This window comes from Ruditapes philippinarum, unplaced genomic scaffold, assembly GCF_026571515.1.
Source record: "Ruditapes philippinarum isolate M1 unplaced genomic scaffold, ASM2657151v2 ctg1843_1_1_1_1, whole genome shotgun sequence".
Classification (NCBI taxonomy): domain Eukaryota; kingdom Metazoa; phylum Mollusca; class Bivalvia; order Venerida; family Veneridae; genus Ruditapes; species Ruditapes philippinarum.
In genome coordinates, this window is record NW_026865464.1 from 12677 (window position 1) to 25011 (window position 12335).

At 34.0% G+C, this 12335-nt stretch overlaps 1 protein-coding gene across 1 annotated transcript; it reads right to left on the reverse strand.

The window, feature by feature from the left end:
* Positions 1-5223: 5223 nt before the first annotated feature.
* On the reverse strand, positions 5224-11464 carry LOC132729148 (uncharacterized). The gene is made up of 2 exons (XM_060714891.1): positions 11254-11464; positions 5224-7791 (listed from the first exon to the last, which is right to left on the reverse strand). The coding sequence occupies exons 1-2, from the start codon at positions 11462-11464 to the stop codon at positions 7232-7234; spliced, it is 771 nt and encodes a 256-aa protein (XP_060570874.1). The 3' UTR covers positions 5224-7231.
* Positions 11465-12335: the final 871 nt, after the last annotated feature.

A 12335-nucleotide genomic window follows, 5' to 3' on the forward strand; every position in this document is an offset into this window, starting at 1 on the left:
ATTATTAACATATGTGCAAAACTTTTATCTTGTTCCTTTTTCTTCTGCAAGCCCTGTTAAAACAGGCAATAAAACAGTTATTTCATATGTGATTTGGGAACAGTCAAACAGTTGTCCCTCGGTGTCGGGGATAGAGTTTTGAACTGTTGCCCTCGGCCTACGGCCTTAGGCAACAGTTCAAAACACTACCCCTTTCACCTCGGGCCAACAGTTTGACTGTTCCCATATCGTATATGAAATAACTGTATATTACTATATATCTTTATTCTAAAAAATGTTGATATCGAGTTTACAACAAATCTCTTTGCAATTTATTAATTCAAAGTTTACATACTTAGAAAGTCCAAACTGCAACTTTTCGAGCCTTTCCGCCATTCTTGAATAAAACAAAAACATAAACACAATTACGACTCTCATGATAATCAGTTATATTCAGATCTAAATAGTACAATTGCCTAACTTCTTTTTAATAACCATTTTTAACACCCATTTCTTCTGATTACTTTGATCAAAACAATCCTATTTGATGGTTCGATAATTAAGGAGGACCTATAAAACGTTTGTTAGAGTGAGGTATCAGATAAAATTAACTGTTTTCAATTTAAGTTCAGCTGCTTTCAACGATATCATAACGTCTTATATTATAAGGTGTGTTGTCACGCAGTTTTACGCGGAAGTGAAACTAAAATTGTGTAGAGTAGTCAGAATCCCACGTAGCAATTCAATAAAGCTGTAAATTTTATCACTAAAAGTTTATAATGATAATGCCTAACTAATTCTGTGCAAATACAAATAAATGTAGTTTGCTGCAATTTTCTTTCTAAATTATTAATGTAAAGTTTGTTTTGGAATTATCTAATAACCTACAGTCAGAATTTATAAATGTCTCAATCTGGTGGTAGTATTCTTTAATTGTTCAAAAACATGATGTCTAACCAGGAAAAGAAGTTTATTTGTCGATATCACAATTCAATAAATCAAAGAAAAAATACGTTTTCATCTAATATAAAAGACTTTTATGTAGCACTCTTGAATGTATAACAATTGCAAAAGTAAGTTCAATTATTTAAAATGAAAAGGTAAAGAAATTTACTTAATATATGTTTCTTTATATTCTATGGCAGATTTGCAATTTGGAAATTACTAAGTAATGTTCTCAACTTTTAGCATAATGGGTGTCTCTATTTGTGTCTTTATTAATTCAATAATGATCAGGTTATTTGTTTCGACAGTTGTTTCAAGATAATGCCAAACAACCTTTGGGACCGCATCTTGCCTTATATTTACAATGTGGCTGTTGTTGATACTCACAGCCGATAAAACAACAAGACAGTGAATGTAGGTTAGATATATGGCTAAATGAAACATCATATAAGACGAAGGTTGTTAATGTCTTACATATCTCAAGTTTTCTCCTTTTAACAGTTCTTTTATAATAAATAAATCAAAGTACAAGTCTTCTAACCTAAAAGGCTTCCATCTTATACTCGTAAAAGCTTTTATGGCGCATTTATTTATACATGTCAATAAAATGGTGGAGAAAACTTTTGTCTTAACAAAGGTCGAAAATCTTTGAGATCATTCACCTTTTTCTAAAACTTGTTTAAACTTAGTTTGATCAAAGATCCAATGGCAAAATATGAAACTCACTGTATGTTATGAACAATATCTACAACCAAACTAAAATACGTTGAATCTGGTCAGACAGTACGATATCCAACATTACAAATATAAATAAAGCAGACAATGATCTAGAACATAATATTATGTTTCCTCATAAAACAAATGTTTATTCTTAACCACCAGAACTTTATTTACATTTGCTTTTAAAACATTTTTTTTAAGAATATGTAAATGATACATTTTAATTTTTTTATTTACATAATTTGTGACCAGTGGTATGTTTGATTGTTTCTTGATATTACTCAAAACAACGTACCTACATTTGAGAATTTGATCATTTTTCATGAGCAAAATTATCATTAAATCTACCACTAAAGTAGCAGCTAGATATTTTGAAATTTGGTAACGTTTTTGGTTTCTATTATCATATACGAATCATGTGAAATAAATAGCAGGAACATTAAAGCTATTTCCAATTATGACCAAAAAAACATTATTAAAAAATAAAATGAACCTTTTTGAAATATGATATATAGTCCGTCAATTATAGTTTTACAAAATTTTTGAATCTATATAATATTGATAAATTGGAACAAAAAATCAACAAGAGATACGTTTTAAGATTTCTTAAATTGGTAAATCGACGTTTTGCTTTCACGAGTCCTCAGCAGAACGCAGGAAATAACATTAAGACTAAACAAAACGTGGTGTACTCATAAAAAAGAACAAAACAAAAGTGTCATTCAAAAACATCTTTCAAAAAGATAAGTTAGATTGTTAAAGGTAACAAGAAGTTTCAATTTGAGTAAAATAGTAGAGTAATTTGACTGAAATATTAAATCTTTAAGATAACAACTGGCTTGACATTGTGCTTCACTGAAATGGTGACAATGAATGAGTTTAAGATTGATAAAAGCAATTTGTCTATTAAAACAAAACAAATTTTGCTAGAGGTTGTTTTACTTAATTGCCAGGAGAAGAACCAGGGAAAGTATTTGTTTGATTTTACTTAAGATTAAACTACACAACCATTTTACATAATAAACAATGAACACACAATTAGGAAACAACTTTCGAAATATCAGTATTCGTTGTGTAGATTTTTGCGAGCAACACTTCCGTCTATTTTTTTCTCTTTGATGTAGTGTTGTAGCCCGCCCATAAAATAATGGAAATTGTTTAAGCTCGAATCTGTCGAATATCATATTGTAGACTTATTCAGAGTAAAAAGAAATCATTTGTTTCTTTCAGGATTTTAATGCTGTTCTTTATTATTATTTCGCATGTTTGAGAAGTATTTACAGTGAACTACAAATGCATCGTAACTGAATAAACTATTTTCTACTTTAAATCAGGGAGAAACGAATTTTAAAAAAATAACCTAGCTCGATTTGCTTGTAAACTCCAATCAATTTCGAATGTCTTTTGTGCTACAGAAGACAATTACTGTAACCTGAAAAAACATAATCCAAAAATATTTGATAAAGATACTGCCAATTCATCGCAACAAGTCAATTATGGTTGATTGAAGTTAATTTTTATACTAAGAATAGTCTTTCCTCTACCTTGAATTATTTTATATCGACGTATGACAATGTCTGTATCACTTTTTACTCAAAAAATACAAAGAGAAAGCCCCTTATTGTTTACTGTGTATGGAAACCTGTTTGAGTTATATCGTATAATTTTCAAGGATAAGATACATAAGTACCATATATGTAACAATTATGTTAAATTTTCTTCTATGTTCGACCAATTTGCTTTTAGTATTGCTCTACCTTTTATTGACGGTATTGTATGACAAACTTAACATTTATTCGCAATGTTAGTTATTCGATATTATCATCCTTCTAACAAGTTATAATTGTATATTAAAGATGTTATTAAATATTCCAATGATGTTTGCGATCAGTCAATAATAATAAAAAGATTTATATATCTATATCTTTAATTCCAGAAATATTATGTTTGAGCACAAAATGTGTTCCATTTTCTTTGTTACCATTTTCCTAAGAAAATATTAAATATCTTCGAGAATTGTGTATAATTATAGACATACAAAACTTAAGATGGTTAATCCCGCTGTTTATACAGTAATGTTTTTTTTTCAATCTTAAGTAATTATGACACAGTGACAATGGTAAAATGACATACATGTAACTGAAATAGAGAAAAAACAGAATCCCTAAAATACGCCCAAAACGACACAATTTGAAATGTGGCAGACTCGGTTTGATTGAGCTTGTTAATTGACAGAACTGAAAAGTGCATGTTACCGTCCACGCCCCCGAAGACAAAATATATTCATTTGTGCACAAGGCAACGCAAGTAGAAACTTTATTACCCTCCGTAAATAGAAAATAGAAATACCTTATATTAGAATTACAGTCATTAATTATCATAATTTATATAACATTGCAATCGTCTACAACAAAGCCTGACAGATTATAATGTACTTTACCTGCAGCTTTTAATAAGCAACACATAAACAGTATCTGTTTAATCCGTATTTATAAAAGTATGGCAATGTATTTTAACGGCGAGTTGGTACCTGAATCGTTTAAAAGATATGCTGAGAAACTATTTAGACATTAATCGTGTTGCATCATTAAGCAAAATTAAAACATCATGTTTTAATGATTTAAGAAAATGAAACATGCATTTCCTTACGTTTGATGTTTTTGTAATCACATTACGGTCGTAGTTATTGTATTGCATTTTATAATTAAATTGCCTTCATATGTTAAATCAGCCGTAAGGCAATAAACTTGCTCTGTTAATATCATGGCATGATTATGTATAGTTTCCTTCACAGATTTTACATTTATTTGTACCTAAAAGGCAGTTCTAATTGAACCATTCCCTACATTACATTACATTTCTATGGTCATTTGATTGTTTTGTTGTTTTAATAATATTGATAAGACTTTAAACGGCTTAAGAAGAGATAAAAGCCTTTTCTTTTTATCACAATCTTTTTGATCTAGATATAATAATATTCGTAAAACTATCAAATTAAAAATTATTGCTGTCTAGCTCGTTTTTAAATTTGCATGCAGCCAGAAAATATTTAAAAAAAAATAAACTAGAGAAAAATCTTCGACGACTTTAAGAAAAGTAAAATGATTCAAGTTTCAGCTACTAATAAACATGCTATTTGCGATTAATTAGTGATTTATGTGTATTAAGCACAATTTTTCCAGTGCGTAATTAACGAAGTACGAGTATTTTTCACATTGTGACCTTTTTGGTAGTTTATTTGATTTGTTAGTGTCGTTTTCAATGTGTAAATTACTTTCTTTTGGTCTTTTTCAATGTTTTGTAAAACAATAAGTGACAGGATGGTTTAGAAACACGCATTTAAACCGTACTTTCCATTTCATATTAATAAAAAAACCAGCATTTATTATTTATCCATTATTTTAATAATTGAAATAAAATAAAACGACTATGAGTAACAAATTCATATTTAATTTTGTTATATGTATATGACTCATACATGAACGCTTCAACAATGTTATTGCAAACAATAAAGCAAAATCGCACTAAATACAATTCAAAGTTGGATTGTTTTGGCCGCTCAAATTTGACAGGGTATCCCGTGTCTAAATAATTCGACCGAGAGGAGATCAGACGTGTTTTATATTACACATTTACTTTTTGCTAAAGTCCAAATACATACAAAAACACGCAAACAGTATCATACAAACGCAACGCAACGCAAACGCAAAACACAGTGTACAACAGTCCAAAAGATTACCGCAAATGACATCAAATTGAAGATTCCATTCATCGCTGGGAACCCAAGCGTATAAATAGAACCCACAACTGACGCCATTGTACGGCAACGCCATACACTGCAACGCAAAAAACAGGAATTACCAAGTACTACGGGCAAAACCAAATAACGCAAACTGCAGTCCAAACACATGGACAAACTGTATGATACTTCCAAAATTAATTTCCTGATTATAGGTCGGCCTACCCTGACGGGTATTCCGTCACGAGCAGTAGAACCATACACAGGGTTTTAAGTTAAAATGCCAACAAAACAGAATACAATGTCTGATCTCCTCTCGATCGGAAGAATTTTACGCCACTGTGAGCGACGATATCAAAATTAAATATGAAAAAACAGAGTATAACATATAAATTTCTGTGAATCTATGAACGTTTATTAAACTACAGTTTTAAATTCGAATTTCAAGTGTCCACACTTTTTTATTTAAGTCTAAGCTAGCACCGAACGTAATTCTATATACTTATTATTAACCAGTCACAAAGATGTTTTCTGTAATTTATAAAGTACACAGTCTCTTCACATTAGCTGGTTTTCACTTATAACACACAATGTATTTGCTCCCAAGTGTTCCATCAGGGTAGCATCCAATCTCTGCGTTCAGGTGCGTAGCCAACTCTTGACATTTGTGGACAAACACAGATTATTGACAAAACTCAAACTCAATCCTGCAAATAGATAAACAGCAGCAGTAATCTTGTACAAGCTAAATATCAAATCAATACACATAAGGCTTAACAGTCAAAATATTTAATTAACAGTTTCGATCTTAATGAACCTGCCTATTAACTTCTTAATATATTAGCCTAAACAGGGTGTGGCGGGCGGGTAATTGAGTGTGTTATTGCTTCGTCGTCAAACAAAAACTGAGAAAGTTGCACGAGAAATTCGGGCTTTTATATTATTAACAGCTAACTCTTTAAACCCGGCCCTATATAGAAATGATAAGATAAACACGGTAACCAGTGTAATGTAAACAATCTATAGATAATGACCGAGGTTTGCCGATTGCCACGTAATGATAGCTTTACACAAGGTAGCAGACGATTATTTCTCTAAAATAAATGGGATTATTTTAATTCTAAAATAATCTTTATTATTTTAATAATTGAAATAAAATAAAACGACTATGAGTAACAAATTCATATTTAATTTTGTTATATGTATATGACTCATACATGAACGCTTCAACAATGTTATTGCAAACAATAAAGCAATATCGCACTAAATACAATTCAAAGTTGGATTGTTTTGGCCGCTCAAATTTGACAGGGCATCCCGTGTCTAAATAATTCGACCGAGAGGAGATCAGACGTGTTTTATATTACACATTTACTTTTTGCTAAAGTCCAAATACATACAAAAACACGCAAACAGTATCATACAAACGCAACGCAAACGCAAAACACAGTGTACAACAGTCCAAAAGATTACCGCAAATGACATCAAATTGAATATTCCATTCATCGCTGGGAACCCAAGCGTATAAATAGAACCCACAACTGACGCCATTGTACGGCAACGCCATACACTGCAACGCAAAAAAACAGGAATTGCCAAGTACTACGGGCAAAACCAAATAACGCAAACTGCAGTCCAAACACATGGACAAACTGTATGATACTTCCAAAATTAATTTCCTGATTATAGGTCGGCCTACCCTGACGGGTATTCCGTCACGAGCAGTAGAACCATACACAGGGTTTTAAGTTAAAATGCCAAAAAAACAGAATACAATGTATGATCTCCTCTCGATCGGAAGAATTTTACGCCACAATAAATTTATCAAAAAATTTATCCCCCAAATTCTTATTGGGAGACTGGTACATTTTTTATGATAGAATCTTTGAAGTAATCTAGGAGGAATTCCAAACCAATATCATTGAGATGAACCCCGTCTGCCCGAAAAAATGCAGTTTTAGCATCAATGTCTGGCTTAATTGTGTCACTTTTACCCGATGAATGAACTAATTGACGGCCTATCCTGTTAACTCGTTTGCGTTTATTTTCCATAGCAACCCAACCCCCCGTGGCATTATGCCAGGTCTGCCTCTGTAATATATCTACCCAAATTAGTACCGTTGTAGGGAAAGCTTCACGTAAGTAAAAAATTTCATCCCGAATAACATCTTTCAAATTTAAAATCGGTAAATCTGCCAAATCATTACCTCCTAAATGAACAATAATAATGGATGGAGGTGAAGAAAATAACACCTGTGATTCAATAGAGTGGCGGAAAGACTGCCAACGTAGGCCTCGAACACCCCACCAGGCTATTGTTAAATCTTTCAATCTCAAATTAGGCTTTCCTGTATTCTTTGCCCGCTGTCCAGCCCAGAACGGGATCGAGTCACCCAGGACCCAAACATCTAAATATAAATAAAAGATTACACAGCGTAAGATAGTGATTGAGAAGAATCAACATTTAAGGACGAATATAAAGTCGAAACGCTTGAGATGTCCACCTTCCCAGTTTCATTATTACTGATGAAGGGTAACCTTTTGTAGCTAAGTCTGTGGCTCTGCCTATTCTAAAGCTATGGGAGGTGAAATGTGCGTCAGACAAATTAGACTGATTGACACACTTAGTTAGTACTGCCGAGAACTGCGTTCTAGTTACCGGCGAACCATCAGCGTGACAAAATAGAGGGCCCTTTGAACGAGGCCTGATTGACACAAATTCAAATAGAGCGTTAACAGGGCATAAATCACCAGTTTCTCTAGGTATTTTCAGAAGAACAGGAGTCCCTCTTTGATTTGTTTTAAAATGACGCAATTTAATAACTGCATATTCTTTTTGACCTACAAATGTCAAATCCGATAAACTGAGCACATTTTCAGCTTGCATGCCGGATGACGTAACCAATTCGCTGACCCGAAACAAACCAAAATAGGCCAAGGTAAAAAGTGACTCGAATAACTTGTTTTCGTAAATATTATAACACACGCTCGGTAGTGAATCACACACCGAAACCAAAGTGCGTATTGTTAATGGGGCCCGACAATCGTTAGTTATACGATTTCTGCGACAGCCTTCTAATAATTTGTTGACCATAAAAACATTATTTATGTCATAAAAACCATATAATTTATGGTAATAATTCAGGCCAGCGATATAAGTTGTAATAGTTTTTGGCGAATGGCCTTTCACAAAACAAAATGCCATAAACAAAATCACGTGATTAATTGGAATAGGCCATTGACTTAGCATTTTGAATGATAGTCTAAATGTCTCGAACATATTGACGCTAGTTCGGTAAGTTGATAAAGAGTTTGATGCTAGTCCCGATTGTAGCAGTTGTACAACTCTAGACTGAATGTGTTCCATAGAAACTCTGGAACCTGGCAAGGGGTGAGGTCTGCTTCCGGTGCCAACTCCCTGAATCGAGATAGCTGAAACCGAGACAAAGCATCACAAATATCATTTTGACAGCCACGGAGATGACTAGCCTTAATTAAAATGTTGAGTCTTAAACAGCGTAATGCTAAAATTCTGACAAGACACATGACTACCTCTGATTTTGACGTTAACTTATTGAGTATATGTACAACTGCAATATTATCACAATTAAATTTTATTTTTCTGTTCACTAATTCCTCGCCCCAAATGAATAATGCGACTAAAATGGGAATGAGTTTTTAGAACAGTAATATCCGTGGTGATACCTAATTCATGCCACCACGTTGGCCATCTTGCATTGCACCAATGACCCTTGAAGTAAAGACCAAAACCTAAACCTATACCCCCGGCACTATCTGAAAATAACTGCACATCCTCATTTGAGACCCAAAATCTGTCATGAAAAACGGAAATACCGTTAAATGATTCTAAGAAAACTAGCCACATAGACAAATCCAATTTTATTTCTTTTTTTATTCTAATTCGATGATGAGATTTAGTAAGCCCACATATTGAATTAATTAAGCGGCGAATAAATGGCCGACCAATAGCTATGGCACGACAGCAAAAATTTAAAGATCCAATTAAAGATTGTATCTCTTTTAATGTTGACTTTTTATGAGATAAGATATTCTTTATTTTTTCAACAACCTCGGTTATTTTAGTCGTGGGTATCCTCACAACCATTTTGCTTGAATCTAACTCGAGGCCGAGGAAAACGAGGCTCTCCGTGGGCCCCTCGGTCTTATCTTCGGCTAGGGGTACCCCTAACTCCGACATTGTTCCTCTAAATATTTGTAATGCCCTATTGCAAGAGTCCATCGACGTATCACCTCCCAAAAAATCATCTAAATAGTGAATTAATTTGCCTGATTCAAAATTAAATGTAATGCAAAATTCTTTCAAAGGTTATACAGCTTACAGATGCTCCAAACGGAAGTGCCTTATCGAAATAAAACTTATCGTTATAACGAAAACCAAGCAACTCAAAATCTGAAGGTTTAATAGGGATCAGACGGTAAGCACTTTGAATATCGCATTTAAATAGTTTGCAGTGCTGACCTAGATCTTGAATCATTTTGATTGCCTGATCAAAACTGGTGTATTGAACCGTGCACAAGGCCGGATCAATATAATCATTGATTGATTCGCCCGGCGGATATGACAGATGATGAATCATTTTGAACTCCCCGGGGGTTTTCTTCGGGACCAGACCAATCGGGGATACAATTAAGTTTGGTAGTGGACGCTCATTGAATGGTCCAGCTACCCGGCCAGCTATAATTTCTTTATTAATTTGACTGTTAATTATTTCCGGATTTAACAGAGTAAAACGCAGATTATTGGAATCACGTGCAACACGGGGACCGGAATACTGTAGTGGAAAGCCATTCTTAAAACCATCGTATAAAAACTCTGCTTCAACTTTATTATAAAATTGTAAATAATATTGCATGGCCGAAAGTTTAATTGGTGATTTCGCAATATTATGAATATCTGGATTTGACTGTTTTTCTGATGTACAACAATGATTAATCGGTTTACTTGTTTGACTGCCCTCTATTGTAACCTCTCCCTTTTGAATGGGACTGAGACCCCCTTCCTCGAAAATTACGTTGAAAAGCTGGTGTACGGCTTTTCTGTGTATAACCAACTGAATTTGAAGAGAAACAGTTTATCTCAGGATGGGGCGCATTACACTTCGCGCATAAGTGGGGAAAATTGCAGTTTTGCCACGTGCATCTACCATTATTAAAATCAAGACACGTGTACTTAAATTTTGAAACGTTTTGGGCTTGATCTGGCTGTCTAACTTGCATACACCGCCACCATAGGTCATTGTTGATTTTAGACCATGGTGAAGGTGTAATAGCCTGGCGTAAGCGAAACTGCTCATCATAAGTTTTCCAGGCTGACCCGCCTTGTCGCATAGCGCATTCTCTTATATTGTACATATAATGTAGCAGTTCATAAACTTTGTCTGAATGATTTGACAGGTATATGGAGGCATATATGATGAATGCATTTGTCCATTTTTCGATATCATAAATCTGATCTTTACACTCCTTTGGAGCCGAAACAAATTGTAACTCGGAATTAACCGTAACAATACCGCCCCTAAAAAATTCGGATAGCTCAATTGCACCCTTAAGCAACAACGCAAAATTAACGTACTCGCCTCTACAGATTTGCTGTTTGAGAACTGTAGGGATATGAGCCGCTAAGTCATCGTCTGCTAGGCGAACAGATGGTGCTGAACATACATTAGCTGGTGAAACATTTGTCAGCGGTCTAGAATGAACATTTGCATTATTACTGGTTGTGTCGGACCCCAGAAAATGATAATTATTTACACGTGTTGGTAAATCTTTATTTGAAATAATACCCGATGCACTCAAAATTCGCTCGAAGTCGATAACATTGGACTTACCCGCTTCAGTCTCTAGAAGCCTGACATCCACCATGTCGTCCAATTCATCGGCTTGGCGCTTCTGACCCCTCGATTGTCTGGCATCGACGCGCGGGTTATCCTGCACGTGCTCTTGACTCTGCTGGGGCTGGGCGCTACCACAATCATCTACTGCTCTACCTGCACGACGTGGAGTTGAATTTTGTTGAATGCACGACGGTCCCTCGTGCATTTCTCTGCAAACGACGCTCCCCTAGAGGAATTTCAGGTACTGAAGCTGCCTATCGTCTCTCGCTGCGTCGCATAGCCATTTCTCTTCTCGAAGGTTGAATCCTTCGGCGTGTACGACCTCGTGGCATGGCAAATAAATTTCAGCTTACTCTAATTGAGTGTGTTATTGCTTCGTCGTCAAACAAAAACTGAGAAAGTTGCACGAGAAATTCGGGCTTTTATATTATTAACAGCTAACTCTTTAAACCCGGCCCTATATAGAAATGATAAGATAAACACGGTAACCAGTGTAATGTAAACAATCTATAGATAATGACCGAGGTTTGCCGATTGCCACGTAATGATAGCTTTACACAAGGTAGCAGACGATTATTTCTCTAAAATAAATGGGATTATTTTAATTCTAAAATAATCTTTATTATTTAACTTGTCAGTTTTTATTCATTTTATTGCCTTATTTATTTAAAGCATTCAGTTCATGCAACATGAAAGGTATGCATATATCCATCCATAACATAGACATTATAAGATGTATTTTCAAGTTAAATGATATACAACAAATAATTTACTAAATGCTTATTGCTTTGGAGATATATGAATTGATTTCAATTATTAAATAGTTTCAAGTCTTTTGTATGTTTCCATACTTCATACAATGCTTAAAGCAAAATATTATTTTAAGTTTTTTTTTTAATTCTACAAGTTCATCATGCAAAATAATTCACTTTCTCTGAGGTTCAATTTTGTGAATAAAGTCTGAAAAAAATAATTGGAAGAAGTCTACAATATAACGAGATCGCCTTGAGCCTTGAGAACTTTCTTTGTCAGAAAAAAAAAAACTGTTCGAAAGTTTCAATTTTACAATTTCATCA

What these genes read in the sequence shown, in the direction of transcription:
- LOC132729148 (XM_060714891.1), bottom strand. Translation starts at nt 11,464, where the DNA reads ATGCACGAGGGACCGTCGTGCATTCAACAAAATTCAACTCCACGTCGT. An exon ending in GCTTCTAGAGACTGAAGCGG is followed by an intron (nt 7,792 to 11,253) that starts GTAAGTCCAATG and finishes ATTTATATTTAG; the next exon opens with ATGTTTGGGTCCTGGGTGAC.